Source organism: Sebastes fasciatus, chromosome 8 (genome assembly GCF_043250625.1).
Source record: "Sebastes fasciatus isolate fSebFas1 chromosome 8, fSebFas1.pri, whole genome shotgun sequence".
NCBI classification, from domain to species: Eukaryota; Metazoa; Chordata; class Actinopteri; order Perciformes; family Sebastidae; genus Sebastes; species Sebastes fasciatus.
In genome coordinates, this window is record NC_133802.1 from 2,496,201 (window position 1) to 2,521,874 (window position 25,674).

The 25,674-nt window shown below is 43.5% G+C and overlaps 1 protein-coding gene and 1 long non-coding RNA gene across 2 annotated transcripts in view; one reads left to right on the top strand and one right to left on the bottom strand.

Moving 5' to 3' along the window:
- LOC141771947 (uncharacterized) overlaps positions 1-25,674 on the bottom strand; it is a 313,743-nt gene that overhangs the window by 211,326 nt on the left and 76,743 nt on the right. The gene's annotated exons all lie outside the window — the stretch shown is intronic.
- Positions 1-25,674, top strand: part of klhdc8b (kelch domain containing 8B) — a 211,998-nt gene that overhangs the window by 181,740 nt on the left and 4,584 nt on the right. The window contains exon 6 of the mRNA XM_074642491.1: positions 20,936-21,037. Within this exon, the coding sequence (XP_074498592.1) occupies positions 20,936-21,037 (102 nt within the window). The remainder of the gene's footprint in view (positions 1-20,935; positions 21,038-25,674) is intronic.

Sequence of the window (25,674 nt, forward strand, 5' to 3'; positions counted from 1 at the left end):
CCTCAGAAGTTAATGCTACGTGTCGGCACCAGCGGACAATAACAGTGAACAGTGGGGGTCAATCAGGATGTGAAGTTAGCTCAACAGTTCACCAACAACAAGAAAGTTTTACAGAGGAAGTAGAACTTTTTCTGCAATGATGTCAGCGATAACGTTACAACAGCCTCCTGGAGTGTCACCGTATTTAGTTAGGGCCAGAGCACCAACGGCGTCGGGCCAGCGAAGGCCCTATTGAAACTGTAGGAATTCTTCTTTTTCTTTTTCATGCAAATGAATCGACTTTTTGAGGACCCTTAACGTGCTCAAAAAGTTGTTATACTTGGCACACTTATCAGACGTGGTGAAAATTTGATATTTTAAGGGTCTCGGGCTCGGGTGTTGTCGCTAGCGCCCCCTAAAACTTCGGAAAAATTGAGCCCCTCGCTCTGGTTTCACCTACATGTATGAAATTTGACAGACAGATGTAACATGTGAGACGCACAAAAAAGCCTCTGGACGGTATGCCCAAAACTCAACAAGAAGTCAGCCATTTTGAATTTAATGTGCGATTTTCGCCCATTTTAACGTTTTATAGGACGTGTACTTTAACGAACTCCTCCGACAGATTTAATCAGATCGACTTGAAATTTAATCAGGACCATCTTAAGACCTTGAGGATGAAAAGTTATTCAAATGGTGAGTATTCACTGAACGACCTGACCGTGGCCATTTTGAGCCATTCGCCATGCAACAGGAAGTTGTTGTAACTTCAGCATACTTTGTCAAATCTCCTCCAACTTTCTCAACCATGATGGTGGCCCAGGCACGAGGGCATTTACATGTCCATATCGCCTCATAGCCCGCCCCAAGACGTTAGCCATGCCCCATTTCATAACTCATGAACTCTTGTCGTAGAGTCTTGTGGCAGGCGTCATTGCACTCATCAGAGTTCCGGGTTCAGTGTGCCTGGCAGCGTCAGTCGGCGTCCCGCCAGTACACGTGACGCGCGGGAAGGTGCGAGGGCGCGTTCATCGCTGCTCACAGCTTAAATTATATTTATGTTGTTCAAAATCAGAAGTCCATTCAGGAAGATATGCTTTTTAATCCTACAGTGAATGCAGGCGCCTAAGCAATCGATGCAGCCTGCATTACAGCCCCCTTTTCTATGCATCCGTTCAAAGACAGAAATATGAGCGTATGAAATATGATACGGGATGATTCTGCAATGTTGTGTTTTAAAACAGTTAGCAACAATCCCTGCACAGTATGCCCTTTAAACAACATGGGAAATATTAACAATTACTGTCACATATCCACTCATGTATCAGGCAATAGAGAAGCTGTCTCATCAAGAGCTGACATCTAAAGGAGTCATCACTCCAACAATCAAACATGGCCACACATAATAACACAAGAACTGGAAGTACCACCTGCATGAGGCACATGAAAAGAAAATTGCTGTGATTTTTGTGATGTACTTTTATTATTAACATTTTCGGTTAACGTGGCCCTCTAAGCACAGAAAAGCGTTTGTGACCTCAAGTGACATGAATCCCATTTTAAGTGCAAAGAAAAATCAGCATTCATCTTTCGGAGGCATAAAACACTGACTGTGTGCTTTTCACAGCACCTTTGTGCCTCAAAGCACTCCCAAAGACAGAGATACAGGGAATGAATATTTTCAGTGTAAAATACAGAACTCATATAAAAGCCACCATATCGGTGCTGAATGTAGATTCAGTAATGAGTTATTGACCGCAGGGCCGCGTCTCTCCACTAGAGAGACTAGAGAGTATAAGGAGGTGATTAAATCAGCTGTCAGACAAAGTCAAGGTTTTATCAAGAGGTTTGGAGACACACTTGACTCGCCCCGCTGCCACACACACCCAGTAACACACGTCGGATTGAACGCAACCTCTTAAACTCTCTGTAGGCAGCACAACTCCATCTCATCTTGAAAATGACCTTGTCAGGGTGAAGCGATTATCCCTCTCCAGTACGAGAGTGTTTCCATCAGACCATCAGTCCTCCTCCGGGCCGCTTGTCCTGTGAATATGACAGTCGGTGTTGACTCTTTGACCCTGTGCTTCTGTCCCACATACTCTCCTCTCTGACCCAATCTCTCTCTGTGACATGAACAGACACGCCATAAACACTTGTTCTGCCTACGTCTTTATCACTTTGAAGGGTCATTTCACCTAAATAATGAAACAAACTTTAACAAAACAAAACACATTATTTTCTCATTTACCTCCAGTGACACCTGACCACACACGTCATCTATCAGTCAATGCTAGTTTCTCTCAACCATGATCATTCCCTAACTGTACTCATGTACTTATTATTTTGACCCCAACTGTGATCTTTCCGTTCCAAGCAAGACCCCCAGGAAGTGCGCCGGTCGTCGATCCCAACTTTCGTAGTGGCAAAACGGCGGTACTGCAACTTCCGTGTCAGTCACATGATGTATTGGGCCCAAAAAGACTTTTCCCATAGTCTTACATTGGGAAAGAGACATCTGTAACTCAGAGGATCGTTTATTTAGAGGGGAATCAACTCCCCAGTACGAACATTCTAATAGTCCTTATTTAAAAAAATCGTTTTTAAAGTTGCAAACGCACTAATAGCTGAATCCAGAGTTATTTCCCTTTCTCAGTTCATGTGAATGAGACCCAGACCGAGGCTGGAGCGTCATGTGACCGAGCGTACGCTATACTGCGCTTGTTCCATATAGCCCGAGATCCGGGTACTTTTCCAGGCAGAAGTCGAGTCGTTTAGGCTTCATGCTCCACTGAGACACTTTCGTAGGAATGAACGGGGCCTCGCCTCCAATGCTGGATCCAGTTCTCTCTATACATCCATGATTCCAAGTCCTTGTTAGGGTCACATTGAGGGAAAAAACATCTGAGATTTACAGAATAAAGTCGTAATATTACGAGGAACAAAGTCGGAATATTACGAGAATAAAGTCAGAAGTTTACGAGAAAAAAGAAAATAACACGTTAAATTACTACTTTATAATACTACAACTTTTTTCTCTTAAATTGATGACTTTATTCTCTTGATCTCAAATGTATTTATTTTTTTTCCTCATTGTGGCCCTAAAACTCCGTCGTACCGTCGTACTACAGACCTACAACAATGATAGATAAAAATGAAAATGTAAACAAAGAACAGTTATTTTTTTCCATTTTTAAAACTCCACAGGGAGCCACTGGAGAGGAGCTAAAGATCCACATGTGGCCCCTGTCCTAACCAAACCTCCCCACAGCAGTGTCAGCTCAGTAAACTAGTGATTAACAGTTTTGGAAGACACTAAGTTGTCTTTCTGGAAGGTTGTTAAAATGACATATTAAATCATTTCATTTGGAGGATTGTGGGAAGAAACCAAAAGGCTTGAGGCTGCTGCACCGTCTGGCTACATCCTACCTACCACCTGCAGGCTGTGAGAAAGGATGTTTGTAACGTGGTAGAATCAACCTGTTAACAATAAGCACACACACACACACACACACACACACGCACACACATGCTGAGAGGCTAATGGACCAGGACTCTGGTCTCAACTGGCCCCTGTGGGCTGTGATTGAGCTATACCTTCAGCTTTATCCACATTCTCATGGTCTCTCTTTTGGAGGGTGGAGGTGGAAGAAAGAATGTGGTGGAAGAGAGAAGGAGAGATAGAAGGAGGGAAAGAGAGAGAGAGAGAGAGAGAGAGAGAGAGAAGAGTGAGCCTTTCTGTGACTGACCTTCAGAAACAGAATGAGTCAGAGGAATGAGCAGATGGAAGTTGGAAAGAGTGAAATGGAGACAAAAACAAGTAGAGAGACATTTCTTCTGTCATCTCCACTAGTTATTATCACATAGATGTGTTGATTATATTAAAGCACTAGCTGCAGAGTAAATCAGTGATACTCTACCTTAACCCGGCGGGGGAGAGATGTAGGGCGATGACTCAAAACCCCTTCAGCCGCTGCCAGACCGGCTTCAGAACTAGGGATGCACCGAAACCACTTTTTTCAGACCAAGTACAAGTACAAGTACTTACATGTGGGTACTCGCCGATACCGAGTACCGATGCGAGTACTTCTCTGTGCCAAAAGACCCTCGTTAACAGCCAGCTGGAGGGTGTGAGCGACACACGGCAGGCTGGGGAGTCTCGAATACGAGGCGGTGCGCCGCGACCGGCTCTAGGTCGGCTTGGAAAGGCTCGGGGCGAAGGTGGCTCGCAGCCGCAGCTTTACAGCGCTCCCCGCCCGGACCTCGCCGCACCGTGACGGGGCTCCCTGCTCCCGGTGCGTCTGCCGACCGGGACGGACTGTCCTCAGTGCGCCCCAACCGTGTCGTGCAGCGGCCTACGTAAAAGGCGCCAGAGGTCTGTGGCAATATCACAACCCACCCTACCCGTCTTGAAACACGGACCAAGGAGTCTAACGCAAGCGCGAGTCAGAGGGTGCAAGCAAAAACCCGTGGCACAACGAAAGTGAGGGCCGCACCGACGGGGAGGTGGAACGTGAGGACCCGAAAGATGCTGACGAGAGGTTAACGTTGCGCTGCCGTAAAGTGATATCGGTGCCATTGTATCGGAACCGTTTTGCGAGTACGAGTACATGAGCACAGTATCGGACCCGATACCCGATACTGGTATCGGTGCATCCCTATTCAGAACCAAAGACCTGCTGTCTTTTGGTCAGCTTTACTCCCCCGCTGTGTGTCTTCTCTCTGCTGCTCTATGAACAGATTTCAAGATTTGATGTTTGGATATTGGATGTTACTTTTTTTCCTGCTCTTTTGTGAAGCTGTACACTCTTGTGAAGCTCTTTCCTTCCAACATGTTTGGCTTTCTCTATTTTGATCTCTTTCACCATGCAACGCTGTAGAAATAGGTGACAGTCAAGTGGGTGACAGTGAATGAGAGACAAGCCAGAGCGTGTGACCCAGATGGATCTCTCTTGACTGTCATTGGTAATCCTTGATCTCACTCTGAAACAAATTCTTTGAAAACATATTCCCTTTTCCTTTCTATGACTATGACCTGACTACCCGTTGTTGGCTCACAGATAAGTCAACATAATTGTGTTATAACATTATTAAATTGTTGAATGATGCATATTAATGTACAGCTGTTGTAATGAGAAAAGGTAACCAACCGCTGTGCTGCAGCTTCTCACTGAGCTCACACAGAGTTTCTTAATACTGCAGAGATCAGCTCGGTTGATGCGGATAATGATGAGGCTCGTTGCCTCTGCGTGGTTCAGCTCAGCTCCGATCTACTCCACTCACCTCTGGCACAAGCTGCTGTCCTCTAATCGTTGTCCACTGCAGATATACCCCGTCTATGTAGGCAGGACTCTTAGCTGACTGGCATAGCGACGCCACATGAAACTTCTGTGACGTCATCTTCGTACTTCTTCATCTCAGCTTAAAGGACCCATATTTTAAAAAGTAAGGTTGTCATGTCTGTTATAGTATAAAGCAGTCCTATATAAATAATGTGAAAGTATTGAAACGTTTAATATACGGAGAAATAAGCACAGCCCATATTCAGAAATTGTGCGTTTGAAACAAGCGCCAGGATTTCTGTCCATTTGTGATGTCACAAATATACAATATATAGATCATTACAAGGTTTTAAACGTAAACATTCTTAATGTGTCCCAGTTTATTTCCTGTTGCAGTGGATGTAAATGACATAAACAGTGTATGTAAATGAAGTAAACATGGACCCAAGCTGTTGCCTAGCAACGCAATTCCATTGCAATTCCATTGCAATTCCGTTGAAATGAGCTAAAACGGAGCGTTTCAGACAGAGGGTAAATACAGGTATATTCAGACAGACAGGATAAGGAAAGTAAAGTGTTTTTTTTAACATTACAGCATATAAACATGTTCTAGTAGAAACACAAAATCCAAGTATGAACCTGACAATGAGCACTAAATGGGACCTTTAATAATGCCAAGAAGCAGGGCTTTATATTTGAGTCAGTATATACTGTAAATGTGCAATTCTTGTCTGAATCCTTCCCAGTTCAAACGTTTCCAGATCTGCCGCTGGTTGAGTCCCACGCATTGACATTCACTTTCATGGATCCATCTCCAGTAAGACTCTGAGACGTGATGAATTTGCAGTTGCTCCTTTACGTTCTGTCTTCTGACTAACTGCTGAAATTAAATCATTTAAAGGGACTGTTTGTAACTTCTTACACGTATAAATCACTGCGGGTCGATGTCCCATGCGCGCTTGCGTGTGGCTACGCTGTTCAGACTCAGACTCCAACACAAACTACACGGAAGCACTAAAACCTCTTGGTTGTATCTAGTGAAGCCCGTCTGTTAAACAGTGTTGGCCGCGGTCGGAGGACGCGGGGGAGACCGTAGCTTTGGTCTCCAGGACCGGAGTCTCTGCTGTACTCTGCTCCTCTGCTCCTCTGCCTGCCTGCCTTCACTCAATACACCGCGCTCGTTCTAGCTCTTCGCTCTTTCGCTCCACTCTCACGTGAACGCGCGCACACTCCACACTGCAGAAGAGTTAGTTTAGCTCTGAGAATATCTAGTGAATGTACAGTGGACGTTTGTGCAGAAATAAATGCTGCAGCTCCTCCAGACCAACAGAGGTTTTGAGTGATCATGTCTATGTAGAGCGAGCACAAGCACGAGCGCGACACTGACTTTTGTTGACTTAACGGCCACAATTGTTGACATCACAATTCTGATTCTTACAAACAGTCCTTTTAAAGTCCAGGATTTATATATTAATGTTTTTATTAACATGAATGTTTCTGTGTCAGTGCTCTTCATCTTCATTTAGGTGTGGTTGATGTGAAGTGTGTCCACTTAGGCTCTGCTTCCAGTGGGTGGATTTTCGTATACAGTCCTGGATTTCCACATGTTTGCACACTGGGAGGTCATTCACAGTACACTCTGTGTTTTCTTTCACAAGCCAACCGCCTGAGCAAAGGGAATCTGTAAGGATCAGAATGGAGAGGAGATTATCATTCGTGGGAACATTAGTAGATCTGTTCAGAAGCGTCAGGGTGCATCACGATATGGCCATGATTAAAGCCCACATCGGCTTGCAGACCCACCCACTAAGTATGAATATTTATAGGATTACTGAGAGGAGACTCATTAGCAGACCTAGTAGAAACCTGCAGCCTTGCGTCTCCTACCCCTGAGTTTCCCATAAAGCCCTGCTGGATAAGACTGAGCCGCAGTAATCGGTTTGTTCAGGATCATGAGCTGGGCAATATCTTCCCTCATTCATCAGATCCTCATTCAGCTCAGCTTCATGTTATGAATGAACACATACTCTCATCTCTGGACTCACAGGACGTCCTGCAGGGTGTATTCTGTTTCTCCTGATTGCTTTTCATATCCTCACAATGTAATAAATGATAGTAGAGTGCTATTAATGAAACCTGCATTGCAAGCTGTAGGCCTACATTCATCTGTGTGTGTGTGTGTGCGTGTGTGTGTGTGTGTGTGTGTGTGTGTGGGGGGGGGGCCTTCAAAAAGAGTTGTGATTTACCAGTAAACAAAAACCTAATAAAGAAAACATGTAACACGTGATTTACCAGTAAATAAAACTAGTAAAAATAAAAACATTAAAACATGATTTACCACCGAATTCTCGATAGATCATGTGAAATTGCATCCTCATAATGTGGATCATTTTTTAATTTAGCTTGGATTGTACTTCTTTCATAGATGGAATTTGGGAGATCTATGATGGATCTGTATTTTAGAATAGGTACAAACTAGACCTGATAGCATTCCATTATAAGGGTTTTCTTTAGAAGACAGATGCGGTACTACTATAACACATGATACCTCAAACATGCAGATACATCCTGCACTCTGCCTTTCACACAAAGGGGGTTCTTTCAGCTCTCTTGTGGTTTGAACTGGTTTGTTTAAAAGGATTGTTTGTAAGAATCAGAAACTGCTTGTTAACAGCGACACCTATTGCCGTTAAGTCAACTAAAGTCAGCGTCCTGTTGCTCGCGCTTGTGCTCGCTCTACATAGACATGAACGAGCATCGCTCAACGCAGTGAGGCGACACACGTCAGCTAAAACCACAATATCACTCTATATTTCAGCTGCTTGACAGTAATGTTAGCTGACCAGACGAAGGTCTCTCCATGAATCAATGCTGATCCTAGTGTTGGCTTTTCCTGCCTCAGCCTCCCGACCGCGGCCGGAGGGAACAGGGGAGACACCGGAGGTTTGGTCGGAGACGATAACGTTTCTCTCTGCAGAGCCCCGTCACTTCACAAGACACGGGAAACCTCTGTTGGTCTGGAGGAGCTGCAGCAGTTATTTCTGCACAAACGTCCACTGTACATTCACTAGATATTCTCAGAGCTAAACTAACTCTTCTGCAGTGTGGAGTGTGCGCACATGCACGTGAGAGCGAAGCGAAAGAGCGAGAGCGAGCGTGGTGTGTGAGTGAAGGCAAGCAGAGGAGCAGAGTACAGCAGAGACTCTGGCCCTGGAGACCAAAGCTACGGTCTCCCCCGCGTCCTCCGGTCGCGGCCAACACTGTTTAACAGACGGGCTTCACTAGATACAACTTTGCAGTTTTGGTGCTTCCTTGTAGTTTGTATTGGAGTCTTGTCTGAACAGCGTAGCCACACGCGAGCGCGCATGGGACACCGACCCGGATTGATTTAAACGTGTAAGAAGTTACAAACAGTCCCTTTAAGGAAATAAACTTCATTAAGTGTGTCTCTGTCTCGCTGTTTGTCTACTCTTAAATTTACACCGAAATCAATATAAAAGTATCTACAATTTAATACACGTCAATATGTGATGTGATTCAGAGGTAATTTACCACACCACATTTCCAAATCAGTCATAGTCATAGGCTGAGATGGGGGTGCGGTAGTAGCTCAGCTTGGCTTTGGAACCAGAGCGTCGCTGGTTCAAGTCCAGTACAGACCAGGTACAGACCAGGTACCGAGGTACGGATCAGTTACTGAGGTACGGACCAGGTCCAGAGTGGACTATAGCTGAAGAGGTGCCAGTTCACCTCCTGGGCCCAGGTGACCCCTAACAGCTTGGGGGGGTTTACTGCATCATTCTGACATATCAGATCTCACAGATAGAACTTGAACTGTGACTAGATTTAAAATCTCAGAAAATATTCAAGCTTTTTTTCTTTTAAATTTACGACATCAATCTCACAAATTCAGATTTTTCTTCTTTCTTTGAATATTAACCCCCCCAGCTCCATAATCATTATGTTTTACCTACAATGGCCGTTATACGCCATCTTAGATTTTGGTCTATTCTTTTGTAAATATATAGCTACTTTGGCTTTGCAGAGCGATACATCTTATAATTAAAATACCTTAAAATGTCATTGACCTAAAAAGGAGGACGAGCTGTCTTCACACTACAGCTGACAAATACAACATAATGTGTGTAGTATTAGGCAACATTTTTCTGCTTGTGTGAAAGAAATCGGCTGACTGGTGTTTCCAGGTGTTTCCAGGTGCTAGTGGGTTGTGATGCTCTGCAGTCAGCTGTTTGATATTTCTGCCTGAAATATTCAATCTATCAGAATATAGAGAGGGCCTGCTGTCATTACCACCTCATTACTTCGCCAATATCTTCCCATTTCTACCTTGTGATGACATCTGGAAACCAGGGGGGGGGAGGGGGGGGGGGGGTTTGGGCAGATGTGTGTGTGTTCAAGTGTGTGTATCGGAGAGAGAGTGTATGTGAAGATGAATTTGTGCATATTCTTGTCCACATCTGGCGGCATGCGTATTAGAATCTGCTCATCTTTGTGTGCATCTGTTTGAAGTGAAGGCTTGTGGCTTAACCTGTGTGTGTGTGTGTGTGTGTGCTCCTGCTTCCGTCTCATATGCCTTTCTAAATGTGTGTGTGTGTGTGTGTGTGTGAATGTGTGTTATTGAGCTGGGCGATGGGTCCAGAGTGAAGTGCTGGTGGAAGGAGGAAGATTGATTGTGAGCTTTAAATAACACATTCTCCTCTCCTCCAGCTGAGTCCACCAGACACGTATCTGCCCCACACGTCACTCAACTCCCCAGCTCTGTGTGTGTGTGTGTGTCAGTGTGTGGTTGTGTGTGTGTGTGTGCGTGCTGTTAGTCCAACAGGAACAAGAGGGTTGTTGGCCAAAGTAAATTATTGCCTGCTCTTTGCTTTTCCCCAAAGTTAGTAGTTGCCCAGGGCAACGGAATGAATCATCTGTGCTGATGAACGGCAGCATTCCCTCAAAGCGGCTCATTTGTCCTCTGACAAGTTAAAGCAGCAGAGACAAATGTGCATGTGAGTTTCGCTTTTTATGGGAGAAGGGTTCACTCTGTCTCTCGGTAGCTTTCTGCTCGACAGGCTTTGTGAGAGACTGTGTGTCACAATCACTTCCTGCCACTGTGACAGACAAGTATTTTTTTTTGTCTGCCACTCAGAAATTTTATCTGCCACTTTTGAAATCTCTGCGCTAAATGAAGGAATAACATTTTAGATCTTAAGTCATTCAATGTTCGATATATTTTACACTAAAAACATTATAAACATGGTAAATTACAGTGTTCAAATTACACCGTGGAGGGAGCGTAGTGTACACAGTACTGTACTGTACTTTGTTATTATCATCTATAGTGGTTATTTGCATAAAAACACAATTTAAATGATTATGTTTATTTAAATATTTGCTTTGATTAAAAAAAATCTTGTTAAGTTGTTATGAAGTTAAACAGGTCATAATTCTCTCTCTAATATCTATTTTATATTGATGTGAAAAAATCTCCTTTAAACAACTGGATTTATTCAAGGTTCTCACCAAAAACGTAATTTTTATGAGATTACATTTGAACACATCATGATAACGTTGTAATTTACCTTCACCCAATAGTCCTTTTGCTGAGCAGACCGTGAACGTCTCATAATAATAACTCAGTGGCACCTCCGTTAACGTTAGTAGCTCCACTATTTATCCAATCAGGACCGTGCTGCTAACGGCTGCTAAAAGCTAATGTTACTAACTCTCTTTCTGTTGATTTAAACACAGGTTTGTTCTCAGTGTCACATTATCAGGGGAAAATAGGGTGCACCCCCTCAAGTTTAGTAGCGCCATGCTTTTGAGCGCTTTTTGTCTCTGGTCCAAAACAAACTGAAACATGATCCAGCGTGCTTATGCGTCATTGTGCATAAGTAACTGTCGGACACTGTCGTGTCCGACAGTGTCCCGTTACACTCAGCTGTTCGTGTCCCGTGTGTCACATTACACTCAGCTGTTCGTGTCCCGTGTATCCCGTTACAATCAGCTGTTCCTGTCCCGTGTGTCCCGTTACACTCAGCTGTTCGTGTCCCGTGTATCCCGTTACAATCAGCTGTTCCTGTCCCGTGTGTCCCGTTACACTCAGCTGTTCGTGTCCCGTGTATCCCGTTACACTCAACTGTTCGTGTCCCGTGTATCCCGTTACAATCAGCTGCTCCTGTCCCTTGTGTCCTGTTACACTCAGCTGTTCGTGTCCCGTGTGTCACATTACACTCAGCTGTTCATGTCCCGTGTGTCACATTACACTCAGCTGTTCATGTCGCGTGTGTCCCCTTATAATCAGCTATTACTATCCCGTGTGTCCCGTTACACTCAGCTGTTCGTGTCCCGTGTGTCACATTACACTCAGCTGTTCGTGTCCCGTGTATCCCGTTACAATCAGCTGTTCCTGTCCCGTGTGTCCCGTTACACTCAGCTGTTCGTGTCCCGTGTATCCCGTTACAATCAGCTGTTCCTGTCCCGTGTGTCCCGTTACACTCAGCTGTTCGTGTCCCGTGTATCCCGTTACACTCAACTGTTCGTGTCCCGTGTATCCCGTTACAATCAGCTGCTCCTGTCCCTTGTGTCCTGTTACACTCAGCTGTTCGTGTCCCGTGTGTCACATTACACTCAGCTGTTCATGTCCCGTGTGTCACATTACACTCAGCTGTTCATGTCGCGTGTGTCCCCTTATAATCAGCTATTACTATCCCGTGTGTCCCGTTACACTCAGCTGTTCGTGTCCCGTGTGTCCCATTACACTCTGCTGTTCCAGTCCCGTGTGTCCCATTACACTCAGCTGTTCGTGTCCCGTGTGTCCCATTACACTCAGCTGTTCCAGTCCTGTGTGTCCCATTACACTCAGTTGTTCCAGTCCCGTGTGTCACATTACACTCAGCTGTTTATGTCCCGTGTATCCAGTTACAATCAGCTGTTCCTGTCCCGTGTGTCCCATTACAATCAGCTGTTCGTGTCCCGTGTGTCACATTACATTCAGCTGTTTGTGTCCCGTGTGTCACATTACACTCAGCTGTTCATGTCCCGTGTATTCCGTTACAATCAGCTGTATGTGTCCCGTGTATTCCGTTACACTCAGCTGTTCATGTCCAGTGTATCCCGTTACAATCAGCTGTTCATGTCCCGTGTGTCACGTTACACTCAGCTGTTCGTGTCACGTTACACTGAGCTGTTTGTGTTCCGTGTTCACAACATTCAGTTCATTTTCACTGTACAAACATTGTAGTTTTTTTCCTAAACCTGACTATAGTGTACAGTGTTTTGTTTTGTTGCCTGAACCTAAAGTGACACCAAGGGGGCGTGACAAAGCGGCGGTACAGTATGTGACGAGTTGGAATGAGAACGTGTTGCACATCTGACCAATCTCTGCTTAATTGTCGGTTTCGGGAAGTTACATAAATGATCTGGTAGATAACTCCGACAAGTGTGGGGGTGGGTGGGGGTGTTTGGCGGTCTGACAAGCACTTCTTTTGAAGCATACTGGCCCCTTAAAACAGGAAGTTCACAGGGTTCTGTCTTTGGCCCATCTCTTCTCAGTTTATCAATAAATGATTACAATAATCATTTAGTAGAGCAGATTGATTAAATGACAATATATATATATTATATATATATATATAATATATATATAATATATATATATATGTAACATGTTTCAAAAGTAAAATATCTTGGTTTGAAGTTTGATTCCCTCTGAAAATGATGATGAGATACATGTTAAATTATATGGTGAGCATGGTTGTAAAAGCAAACCTACTGAACATACTGCATTCATCATAACCTTCTCACAGTATTATAGCTCACAACTAGCTTCCACAACAATCAAACCTTTCACAATGATATGTTATCATGCAATTATAATGTTGGATAATGGTAAATGGACTGGATAAGAAGCCACCACTGCCATATTCATATCCACAGAGATGACAGGAAACGAATGGACAGAGACAACAAAGGTCTGATGAATTGCCTCGTGTAGTTAGAAAGAAGTGAGGTCCCCCGGCTGATTGGACTGTTGTCAGGCTATTAAATAGGCGTTATCAGTCGCTATAAGCCCCATAGATGTGGGTCAATAGGGGCTTCTACAACCACTAGTAGGTTTTATCAGATTTTATCACCTATTCACTTGGTAGATCACCGAAAGAAGGTATAAAATTACACGACAGTGACCTCTAGCGACCGTAGTAATAATGACAGTAGTTTTGTTGCCTAAACCTAAAGAAGTTGTAGTTTTGTTGCCTACACCTAAAGAAGTTGTAGTTTTATTGCCTAAACCTAAAGAAGGTGTAGTTTTATTTTCTAAACCGTAAGACGTTGTAGTTTTGTTGCTTAGACCTAAATAAGTTGTAGTTCTGTTGCCTAAACCTAAATAAGTTGTAGTTTTATTGCCTAAACCTAAAGAAGTTGTAGTTTTGTTGCCTAAATCTAAAGAAATTGTAGTTTGATTGCCTAAACCTAAAGAAGCCTTTTTGTTTGGGTTCAAAATATGACGTGTCATTCAGTTTTACAACATGTCAGAACATGTTGCTTTTAAGTTTCACTTTCACTTTTACAACATAGTAGGTGTAGTAGGCCCCTAATGACCCACGTCTATGGTGCTTATAGCGACTGATAACACCTATTTAATGGCCTGATAACAGTTGAATCGGGTGGCTCACCACCTCTGTAGCTCCTCATCTCTGCTAAATAAAGCTCCTTCAGGCACATTTGGGGACTTGTGAGATTGGGCTATATAAATAAAGGCTATTGGCTCACGGTTACATTAGTCGCTACTAGCATAACACACCTCAATCTTTGAACCGTCGGCATTGTGGGTGATTTAGGCACCAAGTTTGACAAGGAAGGAGAATGTGTTGAATAAAAAAGACAATATCTCTGGTTGGGACCAGGTATCTCTGCTTCCGCTGCATCGATTTGACTGTTTTTTCAAACTGTTCATTTCGAGTCTGACAATATCAAGTGTGATGCTAATTGTGTGGAGTGCAGTTTTAACTCCGAGACCACCAGGGCATCCCAAGCTCTGATCATTTCATTAACGAATTGAATTTTATATTATAGGCTCATATGGACATGTAGCACACACACACACACACACAGACACACACACACACACGCACACGTATCAGTCAATCAGAGAGAAAGTGCTGAGGCTGAACTGAACTCAGACAACAACACCGTCATGGCTGTTTCTGCTAAATTTATCTATAGACGGCACCGGGAAGAAAAGGAAAACAGCAAAAATTACCAGCTTGCATGTCTGTTTGAAGGCTCAACTCGTCACGCCTCCCAGCCCGTATATCTGCGCTATGTACTGTATATTATCTGGCCTTTCAATTTTCCACAGCTCAATAGCTGATGTGCTGCAGCCAGCATATCTATTAGTGAGCTGCTGCTGGCTCTGCCTTCCCTCCTCTGACTCACAGATTACCATCATGCTACTTTCCCTACAGCCAGCACTACAGCCGTTTGTGTTATCTCAGAAATATTCTCCTCCTCTCCTCTCCTCCCTTCTCCTCTCCTCTCTTCTCCTCTCCTAATTTTTCAAGATGGCTGCCAAATTGACCTGCCGATAATGGTTTCTCTCATAGAAATTCATCTACTTGGTCGAGTAGGGGAACAGTAGTCCAAAGTTTCGTTCCCTGAAAGACTGGATAAGCAGGAATATGACAGGCTCCATATCCAACACCAGGTGCTAGAACTGGAACTGTGGTGCCAATGGTTCACATTTTGAGAATAATGAGAAAGAGGTGGAGGAACAGAGCCAGGCTGAGGAGCGACAGGCTTCTGTGGCTGCAGAGAACAGCAGCTCTCAGTCTGGAGACACTGAAGAACGTTCACAGCCAGAAGTAAATGTTGAGGAAGCAGCTTCCACAAGTGTTGCAGGCAGAGATCATACTGTGATAATGAATGAAGGACAGGTTGTGTCCAACAGCCAGGTAACATGAGGACGACATGGATTATGACTCCGAGTCAGACACAGTATCTGTGGGTGAAACCTCTAACAGGTTCACAGATCTCTATTCTTCAGAGGACATCAACCAATTCTTAGACAAAACATTAAAAGAATATTTTACAGTGAGCGATTACTTTGGTGACACTGGCAAGTTCATCAGATCTGTGAATGGACTTCAGAAACTGGTAGGTTATAACCTGTTAGATGAAAGGAAACATTTCCGCCTCAAAAAGCACATTACCACTATGAGAAAAGAATAAAATGGTAAGACTGGTAAAAAGACTAAAAAAGTAATATGATCATGTACAGCACAGTGTCTTCCTCTTCCTACTGTTCTCGGCTTGTTTCATCTAGACTGTTCCTCCCCTCTGACCTCTCCATGCGGAGCCTCAAAATTGGGTCACTGAATATTAATGTTGGGAGAGATAGGCACAAAAGGGCTCTAATATCAGAAAAAGGGTTGATGTGCTGTTTTTGCAGGAGTGTGCTCCAATTACCGGGGTATCACACTGCTCAGCCTCCCCAGGAAAGTTTATTCTAGGGTGCTGGAAAGGAGGCTCCGACCGATAGTCAAACCTCGGATCCAGGAGGAACAATGCGGATTCTGTCCTGGCCGTGGAACAGTGGACCAGCTCTTGACCCTCGTGGGGCTGTTGGAGGGTTCATGGGAGTTTGCCCATCCAGTCTACATGTGATTTGTAGACTTGGAGAAGGCTTACGACCGTGTCCCCCCATATTCCTGCAGTACCCCCCACAGGGGGTACTGCAGGAATATGGGGTGCCGGGGTCGTTGTTACGAGCCATCCGGTCCTTGTATAACCAAAGTGAGAGCTGTGTCCGTATACTCGGCACAAAGTCAAACACATTTCCAGTTGGCGTTGTCCCCCACCAGGGTTGGCCCTTGTCACCATTTGTGGTTTTCATGGACAGGTTCTCAAGGTGCAGCCGGGGGGAGGAGAGTGTCCGGTTCTGGGACCTCAGAATTGCGTCTCTGCTCTTTGCAGATGATGTGGTTCTGTTGGCTTCATCGAACCGTGACCTAGAGCACGCACTGGGGCGGTTTGCAGCCGAGTGTGAAGCTTTGCAGCCGAGTGTGAAGAGAGTCAGTACCTCCAAGTCTGAGGCCATGGTTCTCTGCTGGAAACCGGTGGACTGCACCCTCCGGGTGGGGAGTGGATGGATGGATTGATGATGGATGGTTGGATGGATGGATGGATGGATGATGCTTGTAACTGGTAATCAGTATTTTGATATATTTGATTAAATTTCCTGAATGAGATACTGAAATGCCTTAACCCCAAATACAGCAGTGTTTCTATCTGCGTAGCAAGACTGCTACTACCGTGGGTTCCCTCAGCACAAACACAGACAGGACAACAGGACAGTCTTTAATTCACGGCTGATGACACACTCTTTTAACACAGATGCAAAACTTGCAATGTGATGCGCCTCGGGTTGCTTGGTCCCTCGTGCACAGAGTCCAGCTGCTTTCCACTTACAGTTCAACACAACTCTTTGTACGCTCTCCAGTCCACGGCAGCGCCAGCCTACGTGGCCCGCACCTTTCTCCGTATGTGTCTCAGCCATCAGAGGTCCAGACTTGATTAGACAATGAGCACCAGCTGTGTCAATCATCTCACCTGGCCCTGCTTTCATGAGCCTTCCCCCACACATCTCTCTCTCCTGAATACCAGCTATGCCCACCTTCACAGTCTGTTTTCAGCCACGCTAGCAGCATGGCTCTTGGAGGGAAATGCCGGTCGGTCCACCACTTTGGTCAAGGCTGAAATAAAGCTACAACTACGTCCATGTTACATTACATTCATTTGGCGCTTTTGTCCAAAGCAACGCACAATAAGTTCATTCACACCACAGATTGCCACCATGACGGTTGACATTTGTACGTGCATTACATGCATTCTTCCTCCTTGTCAAAACCTAATGTTAGCCTGCTAACACACTAAAGAACAATGGTTAGCACGTTAGCATTTAGCTCAATGGACAGGAACAGCCCGGCAGCCCCACAGAGCCGCCAGCATGCCTGTAGACATTTATCTTGTTTCCATAGCGCTGATAAAAACAAACACTCATTTCAAGAAAACTGCCTCGACACAAGAAGACTGAAACATTGCTCAGTGCTGTCGGGCACATTTCCACTTGGGATAGGGTGGGGGGGGGGGGGGGTCCCGTTCCCCTCACCCTTTCAAAATCCATGCTTTTCATCCACAAGTGAAAAACACAGTTTAAGACTGGTAGGCTGCAGCACTGTGGGGAAGAAGACTACTACAACCCACACTGATCACTACTCAACATCTGATCATTTGCAGCGTTATGCATCATTTACATTGCTATGTAAACGTCTATGCAGCACATTTTTAATGCTGTTGTGCATTTTGTCGAGGCTCTTTGCAGAGGAGACGTGGAGGAGTGGGAAAACGGATGTGTCACTGCGTATAACTGTCCCAAATATAGAAATGTAATCTGCTGTAGTGGGTTTCCAGCCAGAGAAAGAGGGAGGGAGGTCCTGAGGCGGACTTTGTTGTGCTGTCAAACACAGGTCTCTCTCTTATGAACTCCATTTCTTTCTCTATTTCATGTCTGGATGTGATATGATTTAATGTTCCTTTTTTAATAGCAGATTCTGCACATGCATACAAAGACATTTGCAAATTTGACCTTCGTTATTCGTTAATTTGTTGTTGTTGTTTTAGGCGGTGTCCAAAAACCAAGACAAATACAGGCAAAGCAAGGATTGTGAACTTTTCTGGGAGTCATTAAGACAAAGATGGTGAGAACTCTCACAAAATACATTCTTTCAAGTACTACTAAATGAATAGTTCAACATTTGGGGAAATACTGCTACTATATTGTCTTTCTTGCCGAGGTAGGTGAGAAGATTGATAGGCCATATGAAGCTAGAGTTAGCTTAACTTAGCTTAGCATAGAGACTGGAAAAGAAGCAAGATGTTGTATTGAATAGTGCGTTTTAGAGCTTATGAATATTAAAGAGTCAGATGTGACCAGGTCAGTTCAGTGACTGATATCTCTCTGATTGAATTTGTCGTTTGACGTTTTCCAATCAATTAAATTTAGCAGCAGAGTTTATGAAGCACCCGGAAGATTGTGAAAATTTAGGTGTTGTCTAATTCAGATTTAGAGCCTATTGATGGATTTTTGTAATTATTCTGGCATCTAATATAAATTATAATTTTTTTTTTTAAACTGACCTTATTTATTAATTGACTAAATTTGTTTAGGGGAGTTGTTTCATGGGGGCTCTCTTGTTGGGTCTCTAGATGCTATGCTATATATACAGCGGGTAAAATAAGTATTGAACACGTCACCATTTTTCTCAGTAAATATATTTCCAAAGGTGCTATTGACATGAAATCAGATGTTGGTAACAACCCAAGTAATCTATACATACAAAGAAACCAAAACAAATAAGTTCAGAAATTAAGTTATGTGTAATAATGTGAAATGACACAGGGAAAAAGTATTGAACACGCTTACTGATATTTATTTAATACTTTGTACAAAAGCTTTTGTTGGTAATGACAGCTTCAAGACGCCTCCTGTATGGAGAAACTAGTCGTATGCATTGCTCAGGTGTGATTTTGGCCCATTCTTCCACACAAACAGTCTTTAAATCTTGAAGGTTCCGTGGGCCTCTTCTATGAACTCTGATCTTCAGTTCTTTCCATAGATTTTCAAGTGGATTCAAGTCAGGTGGTTGGCTGGGCCATTCTAGCAGCTTTATTTTCTTTCTCTGAAACCAATTGAGAGTTTCCTTGGCTGTGTGTTTGGGATCATTGTCTTGTTGAAATGTCCACCCTCCTTTCATCTTCATCATCCTGGTAGATGGCAGCAGATTTTTATCAAGAATGTCTTGGTACATTTTTCCATTCATCCTTTCTTCAATTCTGTGAAGTTTGCCAGTACTGTATGCTGAAAAGCAGCCCCACATCATGATGTTCCCACCTCCAAACTTCACTGTTGGTATGGTGTTTATAGGGTGATGTGCAGTGCCATTTGTCCTCCAAACATGGTGTGTATTATGGCATCCAAAGAGTTAAACTTTGCTCTCATCTGACCAGACTATATTCTCCCAGTATTTCACAGGCTTGTCCAAATGTTGTGCAGCAAACTTTAAACGAGCTTCAACATGCTTTTTCTTCAGCAATGGAGTCTTGCGTGGTGAGCGTGCATACAGGCCATGGCGGTTGAGTGCATTACTTATTGATTTCTTTGAAACAATTGTACCTGCTAATTCCAGGTCTTTCTGAAGCTCTCCACAAGTGGTCCTTGGCTCTTGGACAACTCTTCTGATAATTCTTTCATTCCTCTGTCAGAAATCTTGCGAGGAGCACCTGGTCATGGCCAGTTTATGATGAAATGATGTTCTTTCCACTTCCGGATTATGGCCCCAACAGTGTTCACTGGAACATTCAGAAGTTTAGAAATGCGTCTGTAGCCAATGTCATCAGTATGTTTTGCAACAATAAGGTTGCGAAGGTCTTGAGAGAGCTCTTTGCTTTTACCCATCATGAGATGTTTCTTGTGTGACACCTTGGTAATAAGACACCTTTTTATAGGCCATCAGTTAGGACTGAAACAGTTGATATTAATTTGCACTGAGAAGGAGTCGGATTAATTTCTAATTACTGATAGATTTCAGCTGTTGTCTTGGCTTTCCTTGCCTTTTTGCACCTCCCTTTCCTCATGTGTTCAATACTTTTTCCCTGTGTCATTTCACATTATTACACATAACTTAATTTCTGAACTTATTTGTTTTGGTTTCTTTGTATGTATAGATTACTTGGGTTGTTACCAACATCTGGTGAAAATGTCATGTCAATAGCACCTTTGGAAATATATTTACTGAGAAAAATGGTGACGTGTTCAATACTTATTTTACCCGCTGTATATATGTCTCAAGATAACTTCTGTTATGATTTGACGCTATATAAAATATATTGAATTGAATCAAATCAATCAACCAATCATGGTGAATCAGACCTTGTTATCACCCAAAATCATTAATGCTCTTGTTCTAGCAGCAGGTGGACAGCCTGAAGCCAGAAGAGTGGTCGCTGTTACAGCAGCAGATGGACCCTAACCCTAACAGCCCGGACACACCAGGAACGTCAGCAGCGTGTGGCGGCTGCATTACCTGTTGTTTTTTATTTCGGTGTCCGTGTTAACAGGCTAGAGCAGCCTCACTGCCCGGGTGAGACGCACGCGCGTCTCAGCTGCGTCTCTTCCAGAGAATAGAGGTCTCACCCATTTTTGATGCGTGACGTGTGACGCGTGCGTCTCCCAGCAGCAACAGACAGTGAAAGTGATCTATTGACTGTTTATTAACATCATATCAGCTACATTACTACAGTTTCGATGTCTACACATCTGTAGAATATGTCACGGACAGTGAAGGTGATCTATTGACTGTATATTGACATCATATCAGCAAGATTACTACAGTTTCGATGTAAATCTGTAGAATATGTTACGGAGATGAAAAAAAAGTAAAGACTTATTTTTAAATCAACACTTCCTGCTTTAATTTCAAAATAAAACGCAGCCACCACGCCACGCAGCCACAACGCGCTCCTGACGTTCCTTGTGTGTCCGAGGCTTTGTTAACCTATAGTGTTGTAATGAAATGATGACTGACACTATGTCCTCTCACCTCCGGCAGGTATCTGGATCAAACCCAGCCGAACATCCAGGATGAGGGAGAAAAGGGCTGACTTTGTGGCAGGATGCCTGGGAGGAAGGGTAATCGCAGCTGGTGGTCTAGGTCAGCACCTCCTTTCCTTTCCCTTCTTCAGTGTGTTCATTTCTGTCAATTAAACGCAGTGCTGTGCTTTGACCCGAGAAGGAAAGAAAAAAAGGGAGGAGAGACAGAACAACAATCCAGGTCATGCTGTGATTGATTTCCAATGTTGCAGCACCTTTTGTCTGCTAATGGACATGCCTTACAATGTGAGGTGTGGGTACGTGATGAGTAATCTGATCAGTGTTTTACCGAAGCTGGAGTACAACAACAATGTTTCTGATTTATACTCCAGCTCCAAAAAAAGATGGATTCTGCATTTCCCATAATGCAACTCTATAGTGTCTTTTAGCCTCTTGACAGACCGCTATGACCTGCAAGGCGAGGGTCATGTGACCGACGGAGAGAGCCGAAGGAGTCAGTAGGCTAGTTTTCCATCCTTGTCTGTAGAAGAAGTGAAACACTGAAGGAAAACTGTCTTTAATAGTAAAACTTTCTACAGCAAACAGGAAAACACCCCTCTATTAAGTAATATTCTGTGTATATATTCCAGCAGCTCTGTTCAGACTGTCTCGAGAAATATCTGATAATGAAGACACACCCCGTTGTTACTGTAATAATTAGACAACGAAAAGTAATTTTCAATAATCAATTACTACAAAAAAAGATGTCTATGTCTACCATTTTTTTCAAATGTAAAACTGACATTGTCAAACACGCAGGCAGCATGGTCTGTGAGATAACATTCAGCAGCTCGCACAGTCGATGGCGGTCCGCTGGCTGTAAACATGCTAGCGGATTTAGCTAGCTAGCGTTAGTGCTATAGCTCAGCTACCTCAGTTGGTCATGTGATCCTTGCCTTCAGGTCTTAGAGTCTCCCTTACCTCCATCATCACCCATAGAAATGTGTAGCAGAGGTTATATTCTGACTTTAGAAAACTTAGAGAAGAGAACAGGCGGAGTAATCCTCACCACAAAGTCACCAATCGGTGGATTACCTCTTTAAATCAAATAAGCCATATAGTCACTCCCATTACTATCACTTGTTGATACTGTATATACACACACACACACACATATATAGCCTTTATATATACAGTATCTATATATTGGCTTCATCTGATAATAACAGGCCTCCCCACTAACAGACAGTAACGTTGTCAGTGCCGTCTTCACACTACAACACTACAACTGTGATTTATCCCACACACCGCACGCATGCTCACACACACAACCAAATTAATTTTCCATTAACTTTCCATTTTCTTCTCGACTGAGCTGCGTTTGTTAAAGTAAATATAGTGTGGAGAGAGACTGCACAATGCTACAAATGAATCAGATATCAGCTTTTGTCCTCGACGACATGCTTGTTAAGCAGATATTGACTCGCTGTTCCGTAAGATTACACACACGTGCAGTACAGAATACAGTATACATACAGACACACAAACTGCTGTGGTAGTTATAGAATGAATCTTGACAGATTAAAAAAACATGCAGAACAGTGTCTCTCTGTACATACTGTATACACACACACACACACACACACACACACACACACACACACACACACACAAACAAACAAACAAGGCCCAGATAAACAGCAGAATGAACAGGAATCATTTTACTATGACAAGTCTACACTCTAAGAAAAGTCTGTAAAAATACGGGACAATGTAGGCTACCGTGGAAATATGAAGGAATTTTCTGTATCAATTTTTCAAAGGACTTTTTCCCATATCTTTAAATACGCATTGCATTGTGGGAACAACAACCTCCGCCAGCGGGAAAGTTGAAAGAGGCCGAGACCATCACACACGACAAAGTTTAGATTTGGAGAAACCTTTATCTCACTCCTGTGGTAAAAAATCAACAATTAATATCTAACCAAAATGATTTATGTTAAGGACTAAACGTTAGCTCAATACCGTTTTAGTTGGAAATCTGTTTTGTTGTTTAGTTCAGCTGTTGTCGACCGTTAACGTTACCAGATACGCAGGGATATTTTGCTGACTCATTTTGAGACTAACACATGTTTGATATTGTAATTTACGTTTTACTAATGTTTATATTTTAGACTTCAGTGGACGTCAGGTAGAGTTAGCCCCGGTTTTAGTCTCAGGTGGTCCGCAGAGACCGATAGGTAATGTACAGATGCTAGTGTTAGCGTCTGTTTTCCCTCCAGAATGTAAAGGTTGGGCCTGCTATTCGGCTCGGTACGGAGGATATACTGTACATTTACAGATATTTTCTGTTTTAGGATTAACAGAAATGTCCGTGAATGGTACGGAGGACATCCTGTAAATTAACAGAAATTTCAGTGGTAGGGTTGAAGAAAATGTCCGTATCATTTTCTGCCAGGACATTATCTGTTTTTCTACGGATTTCTTTCTTAGAGTGTATGTATGTTACATGCTGTATTTTGTCATCTAGAAATCATCACAGCATTTCTTTGTCCACAGCTCAGACTGACAGATAATAATGTAAAGGGACATCAGTTAAGACTCTGTGTGTGTGTGTGTGTGTGTGTGTGTGTGTGTGTGTGTGTGTGTGTGTGTGTGCGTATGCGTATGTGTATATGTGTGCGTGTGCGTGTGTGTGTGTGTGTGTGTGTGTGTGAGAAAGAGGAAAACAGCAGTCTTGTCATGCTGAGAGAGACAGTTAGATTCAGCAGGCAACAACAGAGAGAGAGAAAGGAATGAGAGGATTGAATGAGATAGACAGGAATGAAATGGATATGTGTGTGTGTGTGTGTGGGGGGGGGTTTCTAACATGAAGATGGAGTGTGAGAGGACAGGAGGTAGATATGTTGTGTTTTTCTCTGTGCGAGTGTCAGCTGTGAGTCTGGCTCACCATCTAATCCGTGGGGATATTTCAGGCTGGTTCAGAGCTCATTTCCAACCCTCTGCCTTTTGACTTGGGAAATAAAAGAGGAAAACACATCCACAAAGAACAAAGAGCATCTATAATGCAGTTACACTGTATGTGTGTGCACATTCAGTGGTGGCTGGTGACTCCAGAAATCGGGGAGGACGGGAGGAAAACCAACCCACATGGGGTCGTGTTATTTGATTTAGTTATTTCTCTTATTAAAATGGAGGAGGAGCAACCTCCTCTGTCAAATATATACACCGATCAGCCATAACATCAGGTCAGCACGGGCACCCTGACCAGTCTGTGGCTACGCAGCCCCATACGCAACAAACTGCTCCTCACTGTGTGTTCTGACTCCTTTCTATCAGAACCTGCATTAACTTTTTCATCAGTTTGAGCTCCAGTAGCTCTTCTATTGGATCAGACAACATGGGCCAGCCTTCGCTCCCCACGTGCATCAATGAGCCTCGGGTCTGACCCTGTCGCCGGTTCACCGGTTCTCCTTCCTCGGACCACTTTTGGTAGGTCCTGACCACTGCAGACCGGGAACATCCCACAAGAGCTGCAGTTCTGGAGATGCTCTGACCCAGTCGTCCAGCCAGCACTATCTGGCCCTTGTTGTCAACGTCGCTCACATCCTTACGCTGGCCCATTTATTCTGCTTCCAACACAAAGTTCAAAGTTCAAAATGTTCACTTGCTGACAATATTATGACTCTATTATTATTAAATTAGGACTTTATTCTCCTAATATTAGTTTTTTTCTCAAAATATTACAACTTCTCAGGGAACACAGATATATGATATAGATGTTGATGTGCAGAAATCTTGCTGAAACACATATTAAATTAAACCCATTTAATGAATGAATGAACCATTGATTTGAGTAGGTGCCACACACACACACAACAAAACAGAAGATGGAGGAGTAAATCCGGCCTACATGTGTGTCGGATAAACATTTGAAAGCAGAACGCCTTTGTTCCATTATATCTTTTTATCCGAATTGTCACCTGGCGCCTGATTTTTGTGTTTTCCTTTACATAAATAAAGACATCTCCTCCATAAATTGATGTTAAAAAGGCACAGATTAGTGTATACAAATTCAGGAAATTAAGTCTTCTCCTGTTGGAGGACCCCCAGACCTCCCCCCAGATGTTAAAATGAAACGTACGCCTTTTTATGAATTTGGGCCCCTGTCCCTCTAACATCTTCTGCACGTCCCTGTCTCCTCAACCATCACCTGGGACTAAGGCACAGCATGGTGGTGCAGAGAAAGGCCAGGCTGTATGTGGTGAATCATGGGGACCAGTGGCCTGTACTACAAAGCCAGTTCAACATACCCAGGGTATCTTCTCGTTATCTGGCTTCACTAACCAGAACAAACGAGATCACGCTAAGCGGTCCTACGAAGGTGGTTATAAACTCGGTAAATCAACCCAGGGTTTCTCTGTCTGGCTGTGAGCGCGTTCACATGAACGGGGCGGTGTTTGCAGTTTATGACCAATCACAGACATGGACAAGTCTACTGTCAGCAGAGCGGCACATTTTACAAAGGAAGAGTAAACTATAATAGACAAATACGAAGAAGTTAAACACATAATCCAGATTAGAAGTAACACAGTTGAAGCTGCCAGATGTAGGAAGAACAGCTGGCAAAAGAAAAAACTCCCGATGTGTGAATGCATAAAATAACAGACTTATTAATTAAATGGAACACTTAAAGGTCGGTTATAGTGTCTAGATATAAATAGCATCAAGAAATATAATGGATGAATGAGTTACACC